The following is a 27,917-nucleotide window of genomic DNA, read 5'->3' as shown; positions in this document are numbered from 1 at the left end:
TAAGCATGCCACTGCTCAGGAAACCTTGATCAACACTCGGCACCAGGGGATGCCTGAGTAGAGTCATGACCCGACACAAAGCACAGGCGTGTGGATCAAAAGCCAGCTTCGCCATAAAGTTGTTGGAACGTCTACCCTTCCCTGGTAACCACAAAGTTCTTGTTTCCATTCCACTACAACAACCATACTTCTGATAAAAAGAATCAACAGTTTGAAAAGTGCAGCAGCATATCCAAATGCCACAGCGGTTGAAATAAAAGTGAAGCAGGAACCAGTTGAGAGGGGGGCCAGGCCTTTGCCCCACTCCTGCTGGATAACTGCTTGTTATCCATTTCAATGATCAATGTCAGTTTGCACTATAGTAATCTCCCTAATTAAAGGACGAGGGTTTGTAAGTTGCATAGGAACATAATGTAGAGCACACGGCCACATGCATATTTTTGCGGGTGTCTGATTTGTAGTGTTTCTATTACCTAATTTTGTGAATGTTAAAGTTTGGTTGTTTATATTGTATATACATTACTTAGATTTTCTGTTTTTCTTAAGTATATCTTTTATCAATAGTGTATTTTTACAGACAAACATTCTCAACTCATGAGAGTATAATACCATTATGCATTTCTTAGCTTGAAAAAAAATTAATATGTTCGCCACGAACAATTCAGAGAGTATTAATAACGGAAAAACACAAGTATGCAAAACGTATATGAATGTTAAAAAGATGTAACCTTGTTGTGATAATGAACAAATGTTAGGTTATATAACTTAAGAGAGTGCACAAAATTCATAAATGAAGCACCAATGTTGAACAATAATGATTTTGTAAAATATAATTAAATTACTTTTAAAACTTGAATTAAGTTTACCCTAAAATTTTTAATAAAAGTTTTTTCTTACCTTTTTGCTCAAGATCAAATGTTCTCACAATAAAAGCAAGTCACAAGAGATTAACCATATAAGTTTATTTACCAAACAACTAACATGAATGTAAACAATTACAAAATTAACATTGAAACATCAAATTATGTAAAATAATATTGAAATAAAGTAAAAAAAACTTGAACTGAAACACAACTGAAAAAAAAATACATTCGCGTGCCTTACCTATCTAAATGAAGATGTTATGATCTTATTCTGAGGCATAAATCTAACTATAAAAGCCATTTTTGAGAGCATACACACAGCATTTAAGCTTGTACAATGTCACAATCTTTTGGAAACTATATCATGGAATGAATCCTAAAACTGATACAGGTACCCCTAGACTAAACAACTGTTAAGCCTTGGGTACTGTCTATTCAACATTACATTGGGAAACACATCATGTTCCACTATGCTGTTAGTATTCTGGTAAGAGGCGAGAAAATCCCCATCTAATAAGTTTAGTTGCAGATGGGAACAAAAAGACAGAGTAAACTTCACGATGCAAGTGATGGAATAGTTAATAAGAAAATATGGAGACACCCAAAACCTATAATTGAAAAAAAATTAATCCTAACAAAAACTTGTACTGTAACCAATCAAAATAAACATACTTAAAACCATATTAATTTTCACATCTAAAATAAGAGAATCATTGTACAATAGATACATTTTCATAAGAACTCTAAATCATCCATTAATGTACATCTGAATCAAAAACTAAGGTTAAGTATGGCAAGCAGTATTTACAATAAAAAAGGTGTGTAACAAAAACTCCCTTAATGTCACTTAAAACTTTTTATGTCATGATAAGACCTTGGGTTATTCAGTAAAGAAACTAAACATTATTATGAATACTATAATGTGGTTTAACATTCTTACTCTCACTGAGATTTCTAAGAGGGTTCTTGTAAAAAAATACATCTTACCTACCCAATTAAAAATTTTCAAACACTAACTAATGGGATGAATTGAAAGTAAAAAAAAAGAATCTGACAAAAGTTCCTTATGGGATTTGTGCTTGAGACTACTGTAAACAGTAATGTAATATTTAAGTTCTCTCTCTTTTTCCAAAAGTGAAGTTACTTCCATGTTAGTACTGGATAAATTTTCAAAAGTTACATTAATAAGCATAGTATATACATTAGAAAAAACAATTGAGAAAAGGAAATGGTATTGGGTGTTGTAGAATGTGAACTTTCCAATATAAGTCATCAATATTCACAGTATATAAATAATGTAACAAAAATTTTATGTACAGTATTTATATCTGTGAGTCTTTCTCAACTTCAAATGAAAAAAAGTAATATTAAAAGTAACTTTCATGAAACTGTACATAAATAAGATACAAAAATAACCATATATAAGGGTACGTATATAACCGTATTCTCTATTGCCACTGCATGTCTTTTAATAGTGAATTGATCAACAATAAGAGCAGCACTGTTAATTCCTCAAATGATGTCATAATATAGCTAATGGAATACAATATAATGTATGATAATTTGGGCCAGAATTTAAAAAAATTGCTTTCAAGATACCTAAATCATCACATTTATTAAAGGCATAAAATATCTTAACGTCCTTCAAGAAATATGTACAGTACTGTAGTGTTTTCTTTTTAAAAGTATCATTTTAATATTCTTACATTAGAAAATATAATGGAAAATTAATCACAGGAAATCTTAATAAACAAAAGGATAATGATGCCATGGTGTCCACAGGATAATTTCATAGCAGATCATGTATAAAATATTACGATAAGTCTATTCTGTCTGCAAAAACATCTCTCTTTCATCTTTTTTATATATTTATTTGTACAACTTCCCAAGAAATTCATTACTCTAATATTTCTGTAATGTGGTATCTTTCGTGCAGATAGATTTTCGAACACATGCATCACATTCAAACAATTAAAGGCAATGCTGTCGAAACAGTTTTATGAAAACAATTTCCAAGTGATTAAGTTTCATTAAGGAAATCATGGTACCAAAGTTCTGCAATGAACAGAAAACGAGACAATGTCTAACGTCTATTGAGTACAGTGCAGTAGCTTGATAAAAATAATGTTTCCTGGAAGAGATTTTTAACACTTACAAATAACTTTTTTTAAACCCAACTCTAAAAATATTACACAGCATTATCTATAAACTGCATTTGGAAAAGCATAAAATACGACAAGCCAAGGCATCATCACAGAATATGAATGTCAGGGTGAGGTGAGAGAAGTTTAGTTCAAATATACTTGATGACTTTTTGCACATTACATCAACAAAATATATATAATATATATGTACACTTTCATGTAAACATCTGTACTGTAATAATAACTATAAATCTGTTATTGGGCCTTACATTCTCTGTTGTCCCAAAACCTAGAATATGGAGGTCATTTACTCACCAACATCAAGGAGAAATATCACAAAAGGACATTTAAATAATTTTTATTATTGGAGTGTTTAGAATGCTTGTGAGACTGAGTTTAATGCAACATAAAACTAACACGCACACGCACACACACACACACTCAGCAAATAGTGGTACCTCATCTACATATTAATAAAAATTATTTCCATGGGTAAATATAAAGTATGTATATGACACTTAAAATAAAACTTGTAACAACTGTCAATCTAAAAACAAACCCCCCTCTGTAATATATAATATACTGGATAACATTTAAACAATATTACTTTCCTAACTGTATAGAATGTTGCTGCGACTACAAAACCAGCAAAAAAGGGCCATCATAATCTCTCTATACCAAGTGTGTAAATGCCTGTAACTTTCTTTTGGTTACTTAAATCTCAAAATTCAAATTCATGACTCGCCTATAACAAAATTCCACAGAACATATATCAAAAGCTAATTTTCCTTGTTATTCACAGCTAAATAAGGAAAATATCAAGAATTGATATTGTATATTCTCCTTAATCCAAGAGGTTAAAAATACTCGAGCTCATATTTCTGTGTACTTCCTATCACCAATCCAATAGTTCAAAACGAATTGAAAGCATCTACATTCCATACCTGAAAATCACTCAAAACTCTTACTGTCAAATGTTCATATATCTATTTAGCATAACTTTTGAAACATTAAGGAGCTTCTGAGATCACTCATATATATAATTTAATAATTATTAAGTTTTACACCAAAGTGGCAACACAATAGATAAGACACTACAAAATCTTACATCCAGACACATAAGACTGCAGGAGTCTCAAACTAGACCAGCAATCTCAACTTAAATTGCTGCCAAAGATTAGTAAATAATTTTAGGTAGTTGGAGAGCTGATAACTTTGCAAAATTAACTATGTAATATTGGCTGCTAAACAAATAATTATGACTGCCTTTTGGATTATTGTAAAGAAACAGGCTTAGCTGATGAATAACTAAAACTTCATAGATAATCTACCAAAATTTAGTCTAAGAGATGACACAGATATATCAATTGGCAGCATATAAGCTTCATATTGACAAAACTGTGAGTTCTTTCATTAAAAAAAAAAAATGCTAAATTTCTTTCAAACTTGATATGAGAAGACAAGAATAACAAAAGAAGGAACAGCAATCTCATTGCTGATTTAAAAATCAACATTTTATAAAGTAATTCTCCCAAACCTAATTTCAAGATGTTTAGGATTCTATACCTTTCATTTATATCCTTGTATAATACACACAACCACAAATAAAGAATTTATGTACTGTGTGCATATAGTATGCATAAGAAGTTTGTGCAAACATGAAATTTTATTGAAGTTTTTTGTTTTTAATCTTTGAAGGCAAATTACAGTATATTAAAAAATTATTTCACTAATGATATCTTTGTCCAATATGTATAAAAGTATATATAATACTTTTACGGGCTACCTAATATGATTCTCGGAGTCATCTGCTCACAGATCTATAGTCGCAAATGACCGAGTAGAAAGTAGAAAATTTTTATCTGACGATCAAGTTTTTATTAATAAGCTGCTTTACAATGGGTTTTCTTCAAGTGAATAAGCCTAACGTTGATAAGGAACTAAAAATTTCAACAAATTCTACTGTAATGCCGTAGAAATCATGTACATACACTGTATGTAAAATTAGGAAATTTGAAAGGTGTTTACCTTTACTATGATAATCCTTTATATGATAGATACTGCAAATTAAAATCAAAGTGTAGTGTGTTTATATTAAATAAATCTGTTTTTAAAATTTCTGTATATTTAAATATACTTTTCCTCACAACATACTGTATGTTTTAAATTACATTAAATTCAATGTATTTCAGGTTGATTGAGTAGCAGCAATGAATGAATATTTTTCATATACTACTAACTTATCCTTGAGGGCATTAAAAGCACACATACGCATGAGAAAAGATTTGGATACTCAGCGGCCAAATTTTTCTTTTAGCATGGTCTTTATTATTGTCTTGATTTTACTTCTATCTTTTTCCTTATTGATTTTGTGTGAAAAACACAAAGACAATTTCGTAGATGTAAATGCTGGGGATCTTGCAAAACATAAGCTTAACCAATTACCTGGTACACAGTCCACGTCTGTATGCATATATTATGATTTTACACATCACAAAATACTATTTAATACGTATATTGTGCACCATTAGGTACTGTGTGAATATTTTCAGAATTACTTTGAGAAATGCTCATAAAGCAGTTTATTACAATGGACAAAGTAATTTTGGCTTTTTGACAAAGGTCTCGAGTGAGACATTGTTCTTAATAAAGAGCAGTAGAGTATTCATGAATGTATGTCAAGCAAAATAAGTGTTTATTGGCCTTTTTTATGCTAAAAGGCTATATGGGTTTGCTTCTGTGAATTCTAGTTTTTATTGACTTAGTAAGTGTTCGCAAGGGGTAGGCTAAATAAATTGAAAGATTAGACGGTGGATGAGTATAGGCTGACATATGCTAAGAAAGACATCGACCCATCTACATTTTGCACCTTTTTCTCACTCATTTGAATTTATAGCACAGATATGCAAAATATTACTGAGGAGTTTTAACAATTATTATATTGGTATCAAAATTAAGAGCATTTTAGCAATGCCTAATAAACCTTTTGATGTTGATGGGCATGCACAGAAAATGAATGATAATCAATTATACAATATATTCATTGAGCATATCTTGAGAAATATGCAAGGAATGTAAAATCCTGTTGGAATTATGACCTACACTACATATTCTATAGGATAATTTCTTGGTAAAACCAACAAAAGCTAAATGAATTTGTTAAAGACATGAGTGCAACAAACTAAAAATCATCAAAACTAAAACATAAGATATTGCTACTATAACTGAAGAATGGAAGAACTTAGACTAAACAAAATCTTTTTGCAAAATTTCCACGCAATAATTACAATTGGCTATAAATGCATTTAATGGCAAAAGATAAGGGGAATAAAAGAAAAGTTACCCCTGTAACTAAATAATGCATATAGAACCAGCCTTTACAGGATGTAAGTGCAAAGCCAGTTTTTTCTTTTACAGAATCCTCCAAAACACTAATCATATTTCTCCACTCATAATTTTGCTATCATATTGAAAACATTGCCAACGCCATTTCATGATACAATGGTAAATTGAAAAAAAACAAGAATAACTTTCTTGAACAATCCACACAGGAATAACTAACAAATCCAGAAGACATTCTTTATGATTGCTATCAACTTTAATGACACAACACAAACCAGAGGAGGTAAACAAAATCTTGATCTACAGCACGAGGTAGAAAAGAAGAGAGAAAACTGATAGACAAAGCATTTACTGCACACCCCAGATATGGTTATTGCCACTAACTACTAGATTGTCTCAATACTGTACTACAAGCCCATACCTAATGAAAGGAAAAAAACACAACATATTTGTAATTTTTGGATGGAACGTACATACAGTATATCTAGGTTTAGAGAGAGAAGCAATATGAACATCAGGGGAGGTTAAAAAAAATATTATGAAAAGCTTTCAGCTAATCAAACACTTACTTCAAAAGCCTACAAAAAAGAACTTGTGGCATATTGTAGTGGATAAGTTAGGTCCTCATATGAGATGGAGATGCTCCCCATTGACGATGATGATTCAAGAAATAATTTGTCCAAAGACAGGATTCATCTAAATTACCTTCCCAAGTGTGATACATAAGTTATACGGTAAAAATGTGTCCAATTGGTCGCATGAAGGTTTAAATTTGAATGATAAAACTGAAATTACAACACCATATAGAAAACCCTTAACACTGACATGCCAATAAAATATGTAGGTCTTGAGAGCTAAAATCAAGAGGATAAAAATCACAAATCAGTATACAATACTCTGCCTAAGTTATGGAAGAACAATATTTTCCAGATATAATAATCATCATTTAGATTCCACAGAATTATCTTGTTTTAATTTAACAATATTTCATAAACAAATGTAGAGGCATTGCATATTACAGCATAAACAGATCTTGCATCATAGCCATCTAGAAAAGTCCAGCATTCTAAAAGGTTGAATAATATATACTAATTGGTAAAATGCATTTGGGAAGGCTTGAAATACAAGAATATATTTCACAGTTGCCTATATTTTTTGTTTTTTGGAAAGTAACGACTGCCCCTTAGCCAAAAAAGATGGCATTATTCAACCCTGCAGCTCTTTAGTGCGATCTACAGAGATAATCTTAAGGCAATATTAGAGAGAAAATAATAACAAAAGCCAAGGGAAAAAAGCTTGTCAGGAGAAAAAGTCAGGAACATAAGAGAATTTTTCAAGTATCTGATACTAGAAAAAGTTAAGACATTCATAACCAACAAATGTATGCAAAAAGACCAATAATAGCTTTAAGCACTATCAAAATTCATTTAAACCAATCGCATGTCTACCTTAAATCAATTGTTGTCCTAATAAATATATCAAGGGGATCTGTCTTGTTTCTTTCAGTAATGTCTTATAAGATTGTGTTATTGCTCTTCACTTTCTCTTAACTATATATTTGATATTCACAGAACATATTCTTTCCATGTTCCCTTGCCTTGCTACTGATAAGAATTGTGTTATTGCATCTTTTTCTTTTCATATTCTTGTCCCGATGAGTGTAGTGAAGTGACTAAAAAATACTGTAATGTGCTTAAGGACCAGATTCTACTGTTTTATATTCTAAAATTAAACTAGGGTTAAATTACTGTGTGAATTTTCAATAGTCATTTCAGTGCAGGGGTTTCAATTAAGGTAGATTTTACTTTTTTCCATCAAACAAGTGAAGGCTACATTGTTGAGATTTTAGGATTGGCAAATCTAATTTTCATGGTAAACATCACTAATCATAGTTTACAGGGGTAAAAATTCCTCCTCCTTTCTATTTGACAGCCCCTTGAAACTCCTTAAATTGTGCTTAACTATGCTTTCTTTCAACCAATTCAAATGCACCCGATCCACTTTTGAAATTAATACTAATCAAAATGTGCATTTTTTTACATATAACAAGCCAAAATTTATCATGAGAGAGAGAGAGAGAATTAGTTTTATAAATTAATGACTAATATTTTAACCTAAGTAGGAGGCAGTCCTAATGCATTTACGGTATATGTAAAACCCCAAAGCAAAGCTTAAGTAACTTGGTACTTGAACACTGGTTTAATTTTGAATATTTATAATTACAAAAATATATACACAATGTCAAATATGTTTTTTCTCATAAGGAGTTATAATTTGTCAAAAAGTAGGTTTCAACTTTTTAAAAATAAATATGATGACTTAAAAAGAAATGGCAACACTTTACCTACCCACGTGCAATTCTTAAAAATTCACATAGAATTAAGGCATCCACCTGGCTCAATAAGGGTTAGATGTGTTGTAAAACTCCAAACAAACTGGGAGAATGGAACTCAACCCAAGTGTACATAAAAAGGAATAATCATATCTAAAAAAAAAAGTCATAAAATCCATAAGAGGACTTCCATTTTAGAAATAAAATCTGTATGTATTGTAATATAACTATGACGGTTATATCAGAAGTAAAGGATACCACATAAAATATTTAAAAGCAGCCCAAAACCCCATACTATGACCCTCTATTTTTTATCCCTTTCAAATAACAAAGTTGAAAATTTATAAAGCACATTTTTTCTATACTAATTGTTTTCCAAGAATGAAACTAATATGATAAATGAGCATTTTAAGACTTTTATGCCAATATTACCACATCTTACTGAAAATAATTAGGTTATTAAATCTGAAGTTTATATTCTTTTGCTCTTCCCAGAAAAGGAAAATGCTATAATCTTAATATACTATACACTATATATATATATATATATATATATATATATATATATATATATATATATATATATATATATATATATATATATATATATATATATATATATATATATATATATATATATATAAAGAATATTTCATCAATATGATAGGTCTTGGCATATTGTGAGTGGATTATTATTATTACAATTATTCAAAAAAATTTCAAATAGGTAGTAATTTGCAGCAAGTTATAAAATGTATATTTCGAAATACAGATTTTTAAGGTTGGAGCAGCCTGACTATGCACTAATGAATCATAGTATTACTTTAATGAAGGTTTCAAGACAGCAAAAGGAAAGCTGTACACTTGCACTGCTTTGAAAGGGAAACATGGATGTCAATCATCACTTTTGAACAATCATAACAAAAGAAGAGTATTCATATTGACCAATAAACCTCTTGCAGACATAACTACAAAATAATATATATTGATGAAAAACTTCATTTCCAGGTTTTTGAATGCCATGTGTAACTATACTCAGGAAATGTCCACTGTTTCCTACATTTCAATTTCCCATCGGACATCCATTTTAGTGAATCGGCCCAATTTATTTAGCCCATTTTATTTTTTATATTCCTTGATTATGCCAACTTAACTCAATATATTTTACTTAAAATTTACTATAAAGCATTAAGTATCTATATTCTGTACAAAGCTTAAGATAAAGATGACAAATTTTAACTGTATTATACTTCTCAATACTCAAAATGATGCAACAGCAAGGAATTTTAAGGTAAAAGTGGAAGCTGGTATCGCATGCTTTTTTTTCTTTATTCAATATAAGTTGTTTTTAGTAAATTCCCTCAATATTTAATTGAGGAAAAAATTTAAATAAGAAAAGAAGAGATTCTCAATACTATACAAAGGGGAAGGGCCTAAGAACACATATGGTAAGCCAAAATAAAATTAATGCACAAAACAAATGAAAAAAAAATTCTGTATGGTTCCTTTTGTTGGGTCTTCATTAATAAACTAAGTTTAGCTTGCTTTGATATAGATATGTTGGGTCTGGTCAGGACATGGACAGGTGACTACCAAGATAAGCCAGATGTTGTCAGCACAAAAGTACCTTGAACAACATTGTGGCAGGGTAAGGGCAAAGAAACCTCATCACAAACTGACTTGCTGAGAATCAGAAAGCTAAGTCCACTTGAAGCCAGCCCCTCTATGGGAAAAAGGCATTATCATTACTACGTTATGTATATACATTTAAAGGTATAGCCTCTCCAACTGCCAACCTGCATATCTTTACAACTGCTGATATCTGTCAATACCGCTGTTTAACTGCACATATGCTGTGCAGATGATCAGTAATAGCCGTAACATTTGGAATATTATTTGCATAATTTCTCTATGTTACCTTTAACAAGTGTACAGTACTATGTAAAATTCAAGAAATGCTTAAAGAGATGCAACACCCCAAATGTGACAGTGCAGTCATACAAGCACATTTGAAATGTAATAACAAACTGCAGTACATTACACTATACATAAAAGAAAAAATATTGTACTTTTTCATCTCCACTCCAAGGAGAATACCCCACAAATACAGTGTTTATATAGAATTTTTTTTTTTTTGATTCTGACACTAATGAAAACCTTCACTGCCATCAAATCCTTAAAAAAAGGTTACATTATGGCTTACAACCCTACTGAAAGTTTTTTTTTGGTATAATTGTCTTGAATGAATGCCCTTTATATTTCACTAAATAAAATAAAATTTATATAAAAGTTTTATCAAATCTGTCCACTTTCATCCAAAATCAAAACAAGTATCTTTTATAACATATGTCTGTAAACAAATTTACCCCAAAATTAAAATAATTATAAAAAATTTACTAATTAAATAACTTAGCTGAAATTTGGTGATTAATGTTATCAGCAAATGACCCAGAGCAGACCGAATCACCTACAACCATAAAAAAGATGATAAAGCATTGGGACTCTGAAGTCAAAAGATTTTATGAGTTTCTACAGTATGTGAGAGAATATGCATTAATAATGCAACATTGAATGAAATGAATGTAAGTGCAAGGATTCTTGTTAGTACAAGAAAATGACATGCCATAACTTAGCTGTCAAGAATGAAGGAAAATTTTCTTATTGCATGAGACATCAAAGCACCTTGTGCAAATGAGAAAAAAAAATCTTTTGAATGAAGAATCTACTTGCACATTTCTTTTTTTTAATGGAAGGAGCAGTAAGAACACATACCACCATTACCTGCAAATAATATGGATGCTGCTCCTGAAGACAAGTTGAACACACTCTTATTTCATGTAAGGTGATGACACACTAACATTGTCATCTTGACAAATCTTCAGTGGCTACACACACATTAAATGAGCTGCTGGTAGTTTGAGGTGGCTTACAAATGCACTAAAGCCTTGCTCTACATCTGCATTTGGCTTTTGTGTTAGGGGGAGCCACATGCCCACCATGACTGAGGCAAAGGTTAGGGACCAGATGACGTGGAAGAAGCAGAACGATGATCCCTTCGAAAACTTTCTTCTGTCTCTTGGTCAACCAGTAGCTGATCAACTGTGCCTTGATCCACCATCATATTCAACTCATTCTCATCTAACCTACTGTAAATTAAACATTAATTAGTTAATTTCACATCCAAACAATGTAGTATAATAATTGTGATAAATATCTTCCTGTTCCAAGACATATAAGTCTTTCTCTAGAGGATATCTCACAAGATTTATAAAATAAAAATTGAAGAACTTGTAAATACCAACAAAAATACACTTGCCAAAGTGAAATGTGTTAATATATAATTACAAACCACTACCCTATTAGTCTAAAATTTGTATCGGAAGACGTTAGTTTGGGGAGAACGGTCATTAAGTGATTGCACTTTCTCACCTGCCTTCATCCAGTGCGCCTTCATTATTTCAAGGGTTAATGTTTGTTTTATCTCATTATTCTTAAAACTAACTACAGTATATAAAATTAAAACAATCAATCAAAATTCCCCGTATCATTTGTTGATCATATGTTTCCAGCTAACATAATCTACGTCAGTATGAATTTTGTTAGAAGACGTCATTGCACTGCGAGTTCATCATATTTCATGATATTCTTAGGGGTAATCTATAATACAAATTGAGAAATATATCAGATGCAATTTGCAAGTGTATTCTTACACCATATAATATCAATTATGTTTCTGTCCTATTAATCAGGAGATTGCATAAGGATATGCCATAACCAGGTGAATATTTACAACATTAAAACAACATTATTTCTCTTTTGAACAAACCTGCTTTTAAATGCTGTATAAAAGCCTTAGATACCCCATTCAAAAGAGAAAAAAAATCTGCTTATACACATATGGCTTATTTCTATACTCAGTAATTATCAGTCTTAATAAAGTTATTGAAAAATCAATTTCGTTTAAGGAAAAATTAAATTATTACCGCCAAAAAGCCCATTACTTTATTAAATGGTAAATATAGAAACTTGGGAGGGAGGGAACTAAGCTGCTAACATCATTATAAAAGCAACATGGAGCAGTTGTGAGAGTGATGTATCTAAAATTGAAAAATCAAGAACCTGCAGTGTGTAATGGATAAAACTGAAACCTTCATTAAAATAATGATTATTTTGTATGGATTACAGCAAAATAAAGGGGTGTGTTTACTTTTAATACAATTAATAGCTGCTCACGACCTACGAAACTCTAAACCTAGTAAAATACCAAGAATGAAATTATTAATGTAACTAATCCTAAAACTACAGGTAATTCCAAAACAAATGGGCAAAGCTTACCTGTTGTAACCACTGGAGCTAAGGAACATTGGCCAACAAACTTCAATTACATACTGTATATGAAATAAAGAGATGGAAATTTTATTTGACACCTCCAAGTGTACAGCAATAAGCGAATGCCATCTAGATTTCTTTTAAAAAGGAAGTATTGTAGAAAGGGCACTTCCATGCGTTATATATCTTCAAGCAAAGCTGCATGTTCATTAGAGACCCTTTATATGCCCTAAAAATTACTTATCTGAGCCCAAAAAGATACTTTCTCATAAATTCTTTGGTGAGGAATAGTCGGGATTTATACTCCCCAAAGTGTTCTTGGTCGTACATAGGGCAAAAATTATTTTTCTCATCTCTACCATTCAAGGAGACAGGGAATAGCAAAGAAAGCGTCACAATTTGCCAAATTATTTCATAGGCACAAAGTCTAGTATAAAAGATTGATCAATAGAATCCTAGAATTTGAATAGGTTACTTGGCAGGAAAGTGTGAGAATTAAATTACTCTAACCCATCTTGAAAAAGCAGGAGATAGTAAGAACACTGTCTTCATACACATGACAAGAAGGAAGGCTTGGTTCTGAGATTCAAAAAAAGCACCAGACAAACTCTTTTAACACTAAAGAGAAATCAGGTGAAGTGGTCTTAAATCTTTAGAAATGTGATTGGACTTTCTTCTCTAAAGAGTTAGCACATCCTTCTACGATCCAGCGAAACACCTACAAAGAGACCCAGTACAGTAATTCAAATATTTTTTAAATGCAGATCTAATCATTACTTACTAATACAGACATCATCTGTCATTTAAAACATAGAAGAAAGTCTGTTATGTCTGGAATATTGGCATCGACTGGATTAAAACTCATCTTGACACCTTATTAACAAAAACTACTCCACTTTTTTTGGTAGCTTCTCTGTTATTCTTGCCACATGACCTGCCCACTGAAGTCTCACTCACATTGAGATACCCGACAAGAATTATGATGTTATGATTAGAGAAGTTGTTTAGAGCTTGTTGCTGATTACCATAGAATCTATCTTTTTCAATGTCAGTGATATCTTCTGTAGGAGCATAAACCCCTATAATAGTGGTTTTAAACCATTTAGTCTTTCTGATGCTCATGATCCACTCATCTACCAAATTGAATTGAATATAGAATTCAGGCCTTAAGCCAAGCACTGGGGCATCAAAAGGCCATTCAACGCTATATAATGAAATTTAATCAATCATACCTGTACAGTCACAAGATTTGGTTATCAATCACACAAATTTCATACAGTAACATCGCAATGCAAAATAAGAAGGGTTTAAAATTATTAAAAATCAGAAATTTTAAGTAATTTCTATTTTTCCTAACAATACTTACCTCGAACTACTTTCATAGGTGGGGGGTTATAAACCACTCTGCTCCGACCAAATTGATTCGCTTCCCACCCCCACAATGCCCGGCCGGGACTCGGCCGCCATCTTGACCTCAGGTCCCAGTTCTAGTTCCAACTCTCGCCCACTCTGAGTGCCAGTTCACCAGGGGACGGACGGGAGGGCCATAACCCGAAAGTAGTTCGAGGTAAGTATCGTTAGGAAAAATAGAAATTACTTAAAATTTCTGATTTGTTCCGACAAGAGATACTTAGCTCGAACTACTTTCATAGGAGACTCAGACTTAGGAGGAGGGGGTGAACTGGGACCAGGGCCACCCTGACCTCAGGGGCAAGAAGCCCCATGGTAGACAGATGGGCATACCTGGGGGGGGGGATGAGAATCATATACCACACATTAAAAATACACCAATCAATCAATTGATAACTCACCTATTCAAACTCATATTTGCTCCTCCCATTCTGAAGGCACAGGGCACACAGGGGGGGGGGGGGGGGATAGGTAGGGAGGGGTTCAGGAAGGATAGGGGGGACGTGTGTGCATCACTAACCCTATCGCGACGGAACCTCGTAGGACCTTCATACCTGCTGAAGGCCTGCTACCACCGGACCTAACGAGAAGGTATCTAACGTCCTCCTCGTAATGTCCTTTAGGTAATGGGCTGTGAAAGTAAACTGCCTCTTCCAGACTCCAGCCTTCAAGATCTGAGAAACTGCCATGTTCCTGGAGAAGGCCAAGGAGGTACCCAAGCCTCTGGTGTCGTGAGACTTAGCATGCTTCAGGAGGAGGCACTCCGGAAGTCTCATAAGCACTCCTAATGACCTCTCTCAACCAAAAGGAGACCGTATTCCTCGACACTGCCTTCTTAACCAGGCCCGTGGAGATGAAGAGGGAGGAGAGACCCGGGCGGTACCTGGCTGTCCTACTCAAGTCCTTCCTGACTGCTCTTACCGGGCATAGGAGTAAGTCCTCTGAGTCCCCCGAGGAGGCTATCGCTGGAACAGAGAACTCCTTGAACCTTGAATCCACCATCGAGGGGTTTTGCGTCTTCGCCACAAAAAATGGAGAGAATCTAAACGAGAGGTCTTTCCACCCTTTGGAGTGGGAGACCTCGCTGGAGAGTCCGTACAGTTCGCTCACCCTCTTGGAGGATGCAAAGGCCAACAGGAAAACTGTCTTCAATGTGAGCTCTCTGTCCAAGATATCCTTCAGGGGCTCGAATGGGCGTCTCTTCAGGGAGTCCAGGACCCTAGCGACATCCCAAGCGGGGACTCTGGAGGCTTGCGGGGGGCATGATTGCTCGAAGTTGCGGATCAGCATGGATGACTGATCTAAGGCACCTAAGTCCAGGCCTTTTAGCTTGAAGACCTGCCCCAGGGCAGCCCTAACTCCTTTGACTGCTGGTACAGAGACTTTCTTCTCCATCCTCAGGAAGATTAGGTAGTCTGCTATCAGGGGGATGGAATCCTCCAGTGGCTTCACTCCCTTATTCCTACACCATTTGCAAAAGGTGGCCCACTTGGCCTGATACACAGCGGCAGAGGATTTTCGCAAATAGCCCACAATGTAGGAGGCCGCTGAGCCCGAGAAACCATCTCTCTTCAGCAGGCACTCGATAGTCGCCATGCGTGAAGGGAGAGCACCTGCGGATTTTCGTGGAACCTTAGGAAGTGCAACTGACACAGGAGGTCTTCTCTTAGAGGAAGAGGCCACGAGGGATATGACGCTAGAACCTGAAGGTCTGCGAACCACTCCCTCTCGGGCCACCACGGAGCCACGAGGGTCATCCTCGCGCCCCTGGACCGGAGGAGCCTGTTCAACACCTTCCTGAGGACCCCGAAGGGTGGGAAGGCGTAGATGTCCATATTGTCCCAGGAGTGCTGAAATGCGTCTTCCATCTCGGCCCCTGGGTCTGGTACCGGGGAGCGGTAGACTGGGAGTTTCGCGTTCAGTTTCGTCGTGAACAGGTCTATCACAGGGGAACCCCACTTCTCCAGGACTTCCCTGGCCCCCTGAGGGTTTAGGGAACATTCGACGCGAAGGACCTGGCCCTTCCTGCTGCGACCGTCGGCTATGACATTTCGTTCTCCCGGAATGAAATGAGCCATGAGGTCTACGTGTCTCCTCTCGGCCCATTCCAGGATATTTTCTGTTGTGCGGCAGAGCTCCCTGGAGCGAAGGCCTCCCTGTTTCTTGACATACGCCACCACTGTGGCACTATCGCACATCAGGGCTACCGTCCTGGCCTCTAGCTCCCCTTCGAAGATTGACAGAGCCCTCTGGATGGCTAAGATCTCCAGGACGTTGATGTTGATGTGGAGAGCCCTCTCTGCCTGTGACCACTGGCCTTGTGCTGAGTGAGAGGCCAGGTGGGCGCCCCAACCCTCCTTGGAGGCATCCGTGAAGAGCAACGTCTCGTGTGTGTGTGTGTGTGGTGTGTGTGTGTGTGTGTGTGTGTGTGTCCCCCCGTCAACGAGGTGCCCCGCCTGGAGTTCTCCGGCAGGGACCACCACTGTAGGGCCACCCTCCCATTGGGGACAGTGGGACCACCTGAGTGGGGGGACCAGTCTGGCACCAGTGATCTTTTAGGTAGCTTCAGTTTGATCCTGCCCTGAGGGACCAGTTTCTCTAGGGAGGCCAGATGACCCAGTAGCCTCTACCAGTCCTTGGCCCTCATAGGGAGGCCCTGGAGGAATGGCCTGGAAATCTCGCCGACGTTCCTGATGCGCTCCTCGGAGGGGAAGGCCCTCGCCAAGGTCGTGTCCAGCTCCATCCCCAAGTATGCCGTCCTTCTTACTGGTGTTAGCTGGGATTTCTCCATATTTACTATGATACCCAGCTCCCCGCAGAAGGTTAACAGAGCGTCCCGTTGCTGCTCCAAGAGTCCCTCTGACACTGAAAGCAGCAACCAATAGTCCAGGTAACGCAAGAGTCGGAAGTTGCGTTTGTGAGCCCACTCCGACACCAGGGAGAACACTCTTGTGACAATCTTAGGGGCCGTGGATAGGCCAAAGCATAGGGTGGTGAATTGGTAAGTTACCTGACCCCACTTCAGCCTGAGGTACTTCCTGCTTGAGGGATGGACTGGGATCTGGAAGTAGGAGTCCTTCAGGTCCAGGGAAATCATCAAGTCCCCTTCCCTTATGGCCGCCAAGACCGACCTTGGAGTTTCCATTTTTAATGGGGTTTTCCTGATAGACCTGTTCAGGGCCGAGAGGTCTATCACGGGCCTCCAACCCACCGAGGACTTCTGGACCAGAAAGAGTCTACTGTAGAAGCCCAGCGAGTTGTCCGACACCGGTTGGAGGGCTCCCTTCAGTAACATGGCGGAGATCTCCGCCTGGAGGGCTTCCTTGTGGGAGGGATCCCGGGATGCAAAGGTGTCTGCTCCAAGGTCCCTTACCAGGGGAGGGGTCTCGTCCAGGAAGGGGATACGGTAGCCTTCCTTCAGTACCCGCACCGTCCATGGGTCGGCTCCGGAACTCTCCCAACTTTGCCCATGTTTCTGGAGGCATCTCCCCACCAGTGGCTGCGACAGTGGAGGCGTCCGGCTGCTGCTAGGGAGCAGACGAGGGCCTTTTCACGGGGGGCTTCGGGGGTCTCCAGGGAGCCTGTCGTGGCTGATGAAAACCGCTGGGAGCCCTGCCTTCCTTGACGAGTCTCTCCAACGTCTGTTCCACCAGGTTCTCTGAAAACAGCCCTTCCCCTTCCACAGGGGAGTTCCTTAGTAACCTGGCGTCTCTGTCGGGAATCCTTTGAGCCAACTTGCTCAGGACCGAGTCTCTCCTCCGCAAGACCCAGTTGGTACCCTTGGTCCAAGTTTGACCGAAGGAGAACTTAATGACCTTGCCCCGGACCGGAGAAGCTCTCAGAAGAGGTTCAGGTCTGTCTCATTGGAGATATCGTGGTTAGTGTGGAAAGTGGCCACTGCCGCAGACCACAAGTCCAACCAGGATATGGCGTGGGCCAGCAACCAAGCGGAGGCTTCCATCAATAGGGACTCCTGCAACGAGAAGGTGAGGGATGGAGCCATGGCTCGCTCCTCCAACCTGCCCTGCAACAGTACGGCCACCGACTCACCCATGTCCAAGGGGGGCCCCGAAGAGCCTTCAGGGGTGTAGAACTTCGCCTGGCTCCTCTGAAAGGCCAACAACTTCCTGGAGTTTCTGGTCTTGAGGGAATTCTTGGGCGCCGCCACGAAAGAATTGACTAACCTCTTGGCCTTAAGGGAGTCGACTGACGAGAGGAGCTTGACATTGGGACTGGAATCCTTAGGCACCGTTTCCAGGGCCCTGTCTACCGACGTGGCAAAGTCCAGATCCCTGGGCTCCTCCGCCTCACTCAGGTTGTTCTGGGTCCAGATCAAGGCCAGGACCCTCCCCAACATCGAAGTTTCCTCTGGTGTTGCGTCCGGCAACACCAGATCCCCACCTCGTCATCTTCCTCCACCGGGAACTCGTCCTCAGGGTGGGGCTCGATCGTCGAGCCTACGTGGGTAGCAGAGGGATCCACCCAAGCGGGGGGGACCCGTTTCAAGGAGCGCCGTTGGGGGGCCGGAGCCGTCATGGGTCTGCCCGCCTCACTCGTACGGGGCCTCTGCCAGCCTGGGGAGCTCACACCTCTAGGCTCCTTCTGTGGGATCCCTACCCAATCCTGGCCACGCGGGGCCTGCCACTGGGTGGGCAGCCGATGGACTGGCCGGAGAGCGCCGGGAGGAGACCACGGGCCCCGCTCTCCTCATGGGGACCCCCATCCCACGGGCAGCCCCTACTGCAGTGGGAACGGGGGGAACCCCTACCGGCCTTCCTTGGTGAATGGAAACCGCCATGCCTGCAATGCCGCCTGTTCCTCCTGCTACTGCTGCGCCTGTGCCGCCTCCGGGATGACCTAGAATATCTCCTAGAGTACCTCGAGGAAGACCGCGAATGGCTCCTCTTGCGCCCCCTGCCCCTTCTCCTCTCACAGGAGGAGGAACTCTCCGAGAAGGTTCCGTCCGAAGATCGGTCTCCGTCGGAGAAAGAAGGAGAATGCTTGGCTCTCTTCTTTTTGTGAGGTTTGTCGTCCTGCAGGGTCACTGACCAGGTCTTCCCCGCCACGGGGATCGCCGACCCGACTGAGGGAGACGGTTCGGGGTGGGTGCATCGCACTCTGAGGTCTCCTTCATCCCAAAGCTGCTCGACGTCTCTCGGCGAACTACCCGGTCTCCTTGGCACGGTAGACCAGAGCGGGGGAACAGCATCGTAAGAGCCCGTCACACAACGCTCACGATATGCATCGTACGTTCCCGATGACGGACCTGGAACAGTAAACAGAGAAGGCATATCGGTTACTGGGGTTACGGCCGGAACCGCTACCAAGGGGGGCACCTCCGCACCACGAGTTTGGGCTACAAACTCCATGGAGGGGTACCCACAAGGCGCAAGCGCGCCCACAAAGACAATAATAAGGGATCTGCCGCAGGGGCTTCACCCGACGAAACAACGGGCTCAACAATCGGTTGAGGCCCGGCAACATAAATCACCTACATCCCAACCATAGACGGGGACTGGGGATGACCTTTGGGACTTCACCTGTACCGGAGTCGTCCTGGCAGAGGACGACTCTACCGAGGTTTCCCTCGACATAGTAAGTTTCTGCTTCTTGGCCTTCTTCTTCATCCCGAATAACTTCCATTGCCAGTCGGGCCAAACGACGCATTCAGGGCAAGTAGAATCCTTCGCACACCTTTGTCCGCAACACGTGGAACAAAGAGAATGCGGGTCAACCTCTTCCTTGGATAAGAAAGTGCCACATGCTTTTTCTGCAGAAGGCCCAGGGCAACGACGATAAGACATCACAGAGCAATGAAACACACACAAGGAAAAGAAAGGATACAGGAAAACACAAGGGAACACAGGGAACACGAGGAGACTACGTGGGAGCCCCAAGGTCAGGGTCAGAGCAGGAACGAGGTCAAGGCGTTGTTCACGGACCGACGACCAAACTAGAACTGGGGACCTGAGGTCAAGATGGCGGCCGAGTCCCTGCCGGGCATCGTGGGGGTGGGAAGCAAATCAATTTGGTAGGAGCGGAGTGGTTTATAACAAACCTCCTATGAAAGTAGTTCAAGCTAAGTATCTCTCGTCGGAACAAATATAAATTAATAAAATTACTTAAAGCTTGCGATATAAAGATTATCTTGCTTTTTCTGGCAGACAGAAACTGATTCCCTGTTTGTGAAAACCATCTGATCTCCTACTGTATAGAATTGAAGATTTTTCAGTTTCAAGTCACCTAACTTCCCGTAGGTCTCCAATATCAACTCAATAGTTTTGTAGCTCTTGCATGTACTTTTTACATTCTACAATATCAGTTTCAAGGGGGTTACCCAAGAGAACTGTCCTTTTCCTAGTTGGTCATCATCAGAAAATCTGTCAGTTCTTATCCTTTCATTAGCTTCTGCAATGTGAGCATTTTTACAGGATAGGGTTCTTAGCTCTAAACCCAACCCTCCCTATTATATTGTATCCAATGGAGTTCATTTTGTTAGAAAGGAATGAAAATTTTTAAATTTCCAAAACAACTGTTTTGCAGACACCACCACTATAGCAAAGTTGGGAATAATTCAATATCTGAATCTACTCCAAAAGAGGTAAAATCCTCTCGCGTAAACACTTGATCTTTTAGGTTTTAAATAAGAGAACTGACCAAAGGAGAACCCAAGGTTGAAGACTTATCTACAGCCTTATTCAAGATTGCTTCAACTCTAGCTTTTCTTTCTGGACAAAATTGACTAAAGGAAAACAGTAAAAGGAGAAGACATTAGAGATGAAACTTTAGACTGAGTCGATGTTATTTCTACTTTAAACAAATTATCAAGATACAACTCAAAAACTCTATTCCTAAGTTTACAGCAAAAATGTGGTTTCTTGAATTCCTTCCTCTGATAGTAAGGAGAATACATAAATAAACTATAAATCTAACTTATCCTTTCAGCGTTCATTAATTACATCCCTAACAACAGATTTAACCCAAATTTCCTTTACTTTGGAAGCTCCCTAGGCTGGTGAAATGCTATCTATATGTGATATGTCACTGGTTAGTCATGCCCTACTAGAACATGAACCTACAAAAGCAGGTCCAGTGCTTAAAGTTAGCTGTATGCCACAGACATATTTGTTATGCCAGCTATTGATGTAACCCAATCTCTAGAGTTAAGGATGCTAGGAGCCCGAAACATTTGGCCTGTTTCATAAAAATACACAGGGTATATTCTAATTCTCTTTTTGGATGTAAATTACTTGCCTTCTGAACTAATTAGCTTTTAACAAATTCTTTAGGAATTATGCTTTGACTCAAGATCTTAGCATCTGAAGGAAACTGTTAGTGTGCAATTTGGCAAAAAGTGAATCAACACCCTTACATATTTGTTCAAAGGGGAATGTAAAAGAACCCATACTTGACCAAGTACATGCTTTGTATAGGGAACTGGCAAGACCTGTTCCAAAAAAAAGAACAATAACAGAAACAAGCACCACCTTTGCATACATGACTAGCTTATTCTGAGCTCATAAAGAAGGAATAAGCCTATGAAAAGTACTTAAAACGTTAACAACAATGTTCAGGAATTATTGGAAATTCTATTACATGTGATTGAGGAGATCCCAAACGTTTTTCAACATTCCCAAGCGTATTGTCTAACAAACCAATAAAGTCAGATCCAAGTTCCCATTCTAATTCATCAAGACTAAAGATTTCTGTACCATGAATCCTGTTAACTACTACCTTGTCCTACAGGTGAAGTGACCTGAAGGGCTTTGCATACGAAGAAAGACGTAACAAATGGGCCAGGAGGAAACAGATGCCACGAAAACAGAAACTAACTTCAAACTAAGATGACTCCCTATTTTCTAACACTTACTTTACCTATCTTAGCTCTATCCATAACTTTTAGTAAATGAAAATGAGCTTCTTGGATAACAAATTATACCTGAAACATAGCAAAAGTAAGGAGCACATGAGAGGAACCACTTTTGCCAATAACAGCTTAATCCCTTTACCCTGTTCACAAAATCTAAATTCTACCTATTTGGATGACCCTCTTCAATATCATTAAAAAGAAGGGAGTACTATACCTAAATGAAAGTGTCAAACTACAGACAAGACAGTGTTTGTAGGAGATACAACTTCAAAAAGGATAAGTTTCAAAAAGGCGTCGGCTACATAGGACGTTTACCCTATTCACAGTTTTACCGGCATCTCTTTCAAGTGGGAACAAAAGAATCTTACAAATAGTGCACCCCAATAAAAGAACCTTTTCTTTTTCATTGAAGTCCAGCTTTCCCTTCTTAGAATATATAGCACGTGAACTTTGGTAAGCATTGAAAGAATAAATTATAGTTTAAAAACTATATCATACACCAGCCGAAAGGACATCCTATTTTATGGGAACACTTTATGGGAAAAAAGTATATTACCATATTCCATAATCATGATAAAAATGTTGCTTTTTGGGAGAATAACATCTTACAGAATCTACGATACATCTTTTAAATGCTATCATATTTTTTTAGCATTAACTATCCTCAAAACTTCAAGTAGCAAAGGCTAATTAAGAATAACTTATCATGAAACAAAAGTCATCTACCCTCATAATGAATCTGGGTAGTGGCTTAATACACAAGTGCTATGCATAAAAAAGTATTTCTAATCATCCATCTTATGTTCACAAGCCTTAAACTGTAAAGATTTGTATTCACAGCACTCATTGTAAACCTTTAAGTGGAATGCTTGAATTTGCTAGATATAAGATAATAGAATAGGCTATTTATCTGAACTAACTCCATACTAATGTTATGCTATCAGTCAGGTAAATGAACTTGCAATTAAAAATACTTTACTATATTACTAAATTCTGATCAAAATAATAAATTGCCTGTTCCTCTATATAATGAACAGTTTCTATCATTCACATGCCTTATATGGGAAGTTGATTTCTATAGATGTATGTTACTGACCTATGAGAAAATGCATATGTTACCTATCAATACAAATGTTTTATTGGCTTTAAATATGAATTCATTTATAATAAGAGAACTCATGTTCTTTGTAAATAATGGGAGGTATTCATAAAAATGAAGGATATCCTTGTAAGCATAAGGTAGAAGTACAAGGTAATTCTCTGAAGCAAAAGGTAGAAATATAAGCAAATCTTTCTTTCCATATTTATAATGATTACCTTTTACTTGCGAGGATATCCTCCAAGCAGAAGTAAAAGGTTGACTCGTGTTTTGGGAGCACTTAGTTACATGTTGGAACTTGTTAGATTTCATTTGTGCTGTCAAGATAAGAAAGAGTTTAGTGTTTATAATACGTATTTAATGCCCTGTTTTTACTTGTATTTAATTAAGTTTACGCATCAGAAAGAACACAGACGCCGCCGTGCCTTCCCCAAAGCCTCGCTGGCAACATCTATCCCCCACCCCTTGCATTAGAAGTTCTTTTACCTCTTTTTAGCTCCCACCCCCCTTGCATTAGAAGTTCTTTGACCTCTTTTTAGCTCCCACACCCCTTGCATTAGAAGTTCTTTGACCTCTTTTTAGCTCCCACACCCCTTGCATTAGAAGTTCTTTGACCTCTTTTTAGCTCCCACACCCCCTGCATTAGAAGTTCTTTGACCTCTTTTTAGCTTCCCCACCCCTTGCATTAGAAGTTCTTTGACCTCTTTTTAGCTCCCACACCCCTTGCATTAGAAGTTCTTTGACCTCTTTTTAGCTCCCACAACCCCTTCCATTAGAAGTTTTGACCTCTTTTTAACTCCCCCCCTTGCATTAGAAGTTCTTTGACCTCGTTTTAGCTCCCACACCCCTTTCATTAGAAGTTCTTTGACCTCTTTTTAGCTCCCCCTCCCTTGCATTAGAAGTTCTTTGACCTCTTTTTAGCTCCCACACCCCCTTGCATTAGAAGTTCTTTGACTTCTTTTTAGCTCCCACACCCCTTGCATTAGAAGTTCTTTGACCTCTTTTTAGCTCCCACACCCCCTTGCATTAGAAGTTCTTTGACCTCGTTTTAGCTCCCACACCCCTTTCATTAGAAGTTCTTTGACCTCTTTTTAGCTCCCCCTCCCTTGCATTAGAAGTTCTTTGACCTCTTTTTAGCTCCCCCTCCCTTGCATTAGAAGTTCTTTGACCTCTTTTTAGCTCCCACACCCCTTGCATTAGAAGTTCTTTGACCTCTTTTTAGCTCCCACACCCCCTTGCATTAGAAGTTCTTTGACTTCTTTTTAGCTCCCACACCCCTTGCATTAGAAGTTCTTTGACCTCTTTTTAGCTCCCACACCCCTTGCATTAGAAGTTCTTTGACCTCGTTTTAGCTTCCCCCCCCCTTGCATTAGGAGTTCTTTGACCTCGTTTTAGCTCCCACATCCCTTGCATTAGAAGTTCTTTGACCTCTATTTGGCTACCACGCCCCTTACATTAGAAGTTCATTGACCTTTTTTTAGCTCCCCCACCCCTTGCATTAGAAGTTCTTTGACCTCTTTTTAGCTCCCCCACCCCTTGCATTAGAAGTTCTTTGACCTCTTTTTAGCTCCCCCACCCCTTGCATTAGAAGTTCTTTAACCTCTTTTTAGCTCTCACACCCCTTGCATTAGAAGTTCTTTGACCTCTTTTTAGCTCCCCCACCCCTTGCATTAGAAGTTCTTTGACCTCTTTTTAGCTCCCCCACCCCTTGCATTATAAGTTCTTTGACCTCTTTTTAGCTCCCCCACCCCTTGCATTAGAAGTTTTTTGACCTCTTTTTAGCTCCCCCCCCCCCCCTTGCATTAGAAGTTCTTTGACCTCTTTTTAGCTCCCACACCCCTTGCATTAGAAGTTCTTTTACCTCTTTTTAGCTCCCACACCCCTTGCATTAGAAGTTCTTTGACCACTTTTTAGCTCCCACACCTCTAGCATTAGAAGTTCTTTGACCTCTTTTTAGCTCCCACACCTCTAGCATTAGAAGTCCTTTGACCTCTTTTTAGCTCCCACACCTCTAGCATTAGAACTTTGACTTGTTTTTTGCTCACACACCTCTAGCATTAGAAATTCTTTGACCTCTTTTTAGCTCCCACACCCCTTGCATTAGAAGTTCTTTGACCACTTTTTAGCTCCCACACCTCTAGCATTAGAAGTTCCTTGACCTCTTTTTAGCTCTCACACCTCTAGCATTATTATTATTATTATTACTATCCAAGCTACAACCCTAGTTGGAAAAGCAAGATGCTATAAGCCCAGGGGCCCCAATAGGGAAAAATAGCCCAGCGAGGAAAGGAAATAAGGAAATAAATAAATGAAGAGAACAAATTAACAATAAATCATTCTAAAAAAGGCAACAACGTCAAAACAGATGTGTCATATATAAACTATTAACGTCAAAAACAAATATGTCATATATAAACTATAAAAAGACTCATGTCCGCCTGGGCAACAAAAAAGCATTTGCTCCAACTTTGAACTTTTGAAGTTCTACTGATTCAACTACCCGATTAGGAAGATCATTCCACAACTTGGTAACAGCTGGAATAAAACTTCTAGAGTACTGCGTAGTATTGAGCCTCAGGATGGAGAAGGCCTGGCTATTAGAATTAACTGCTTGCCTAGTATTATGAACAGGATAGAATTGTCCAGGGAGATCTGAATGTAAAGGATGGTCAGAGTTATGAAAAATCTTATGCAACATGCATAATGAACTAATTGAACGACGGTGCCAGAGATTAATATCTAGATCAGGAATAAGAAATTTAATAAACTGTAAGTTTCTGTCCAACAAATTAATATGAGAATCAGCAGCTGAAGACCAGACAGGAGAACAATACTCAAAACAAAGTAGAATGAAAGAATTAAAACACTTCTTCAGAATAGATTGATCACCAAAAATCTTAAAAGACTTTCTCAATAGGCCAATTTTTTGTGCAATTGAAGAAGACACAGACCTTAAATGTTTCTCAAAAGTAAATTTGCTGTCGAGAATCACATCTAAAATTTTGAAAGAGTCATACAAATTTAAAGAAACATTATCAATACTGAGATCCGGATGTTGAGGAGCCACCGTCCTTGACCTACTTACAATCATACTTTGAGTTTTGTTAGGATTCAACTTCATACCCCATAATTTGCACCATGCACTAATTTTAGCTAAATCTCTATTAAGGGATTCACCAACCCCAGATCTACATTCAGGGGATGGAATTGATGCAAAGAGAGTAGCATCATCTGCATATGCAACAAGCTTGTTTTCTAGGTCAAACCACATGTCATGTGTATATAGTATGAAAAGTAATGGGCCAAGAACACTACCCTGTGGAACACTGGATATCACATTCCTATACTTACTATAGTGCCCGTCAACAACAACTCTTTGAGATCTATTACTTAAAAAATCAATAATAACGCTAAGAAACGACCCACCCACTCCCAACTGTTTCAGTTTGAAAACAAGGGCCTCATGATTTACACGGTCAAAGGCAGCACTAAAATCAAGGCCAATCATACGCACTTCCTGACCACAATCAAGGGACTTCTGTACAGCATTGGAGATTGTAAGAAGGGCATCACATGCTCCAAGGCCTTTACGAAAACCAAATTGCAAACTAGGGAGTAGATGATTACCTTCAGTTCTTTGACCTCTTTTCAGCTCCCTTACCTCAAGCATTAGAAGTTCTTTGACCTCTCTTTATAGCTGTGTATCGGTGCAAAAACGGATTGCGGGGAATGAGGATGGAGGCAGAATGGTTCAACTGAACGGTGAGTGACGTGTAGTTCTTCAACAGGATTGTCCCAAAATTCGCCATTGAAGTAAGGACATATCCAGACGACATTGGTAAATGTATCATGTTGCTCGTCATTTACTTTGGCAAGCCACTGTACATTTTGTTCCTCAAAACGGAATAACATCTTGAAATCACTATCAAGTGTGGGTAAACGGGGCATGTATTGTTTAACATGCCTCACATCCACAAAATCTGCCATCGTGCTGAAAATCGGACAGAACAACCTTTCTCTTCGAACTGCAGTCTGCTACTGACCAGACTCAGCTTTTTCGAAGCATATGCTCTTTATATGAGGTAAAGGGTCTTCTTTATGTATAACCATTTACTTTTATGTGATTATAAGGATATGCTTTTGCTCTAAAAGTAGAAGCTTTTGCTTGAAATGTTTATAAATACAAGTAGAAGGATTTCCTTCATATTTTGCAAGTATAAGCATATCCTTTTCTTTATGAATACCGCCCAATGAGTATGTAAGAATACTTCTCTATATAAATGCTTTTACAGTATATCTATCAAAATGGGGATTATTTATAAATAGAAAATGCATCTTGAAGCATTGAGCTAGAGATGATCTGAAATACAGTATTCAAAACTGTACTAACTTTACATTTCCTGACTGACCCTCAACTTTGAAAACATCAAGGTTATTCACTGAAAACTCAGTGTATTATGTATCAGGATTTCAATCATTTAATTGGTGATTATGCAAAAATATAAAAAGACCACATAATATATTTTAT

The 27,917-nt window shown here is 38.3% G+C and overlaps 1 protein-coding gene across 4 annotated transcripts in view; it reads right to left on the bottom strand.

Moving 5' to 3' along the window:
- Nucleotides 1–9,349: 9,349 nt before the first annotated feature.
- Nucleotides 9,350–27,917, bottom strand: part of LOC137640109 (CREB-regulated transcription coactivator 1-like) — a 272,709-nt gene continuing 254,141 nt past the window's right edge. For all 4 annotated transcript variants that reach the window (XM_068372574.1, XM_068372577.1, XM_068372576.1 and 1 more), the window contains one exon: nt 9,350–11,827. In XM_068372574.1, coding sequence (XP_068228675.1) covers nt 11,695–11,827 — 133 coding nt within the window. In that variant the 3' untranslated portion in view covers nt 9,350–11,694. The remainder of the gene's footprint in view (nt 11,828–27,917) is intronic.

Source organism: Palaemon carinicauda, chromosome 4 (assembly GCF_036898095.1).
Source record: "Palaemon carinicauda isolate YSFRI2023 chromosome 4, ASM3689809v2, whole genome shotgun sequence".
NCBI classification, from domain to species: Eukaryota; Metazoa; Arthropoda; class Malacostraca; order Decapoda; family Palaemonidae; genus Palaemon; species Palaemon carinicauda.
The sequence above is the reverse complement of the archived record's forward strand: the minus strand, read 5'-3'. Positions and strand labels throughout refer to the sequence as shown.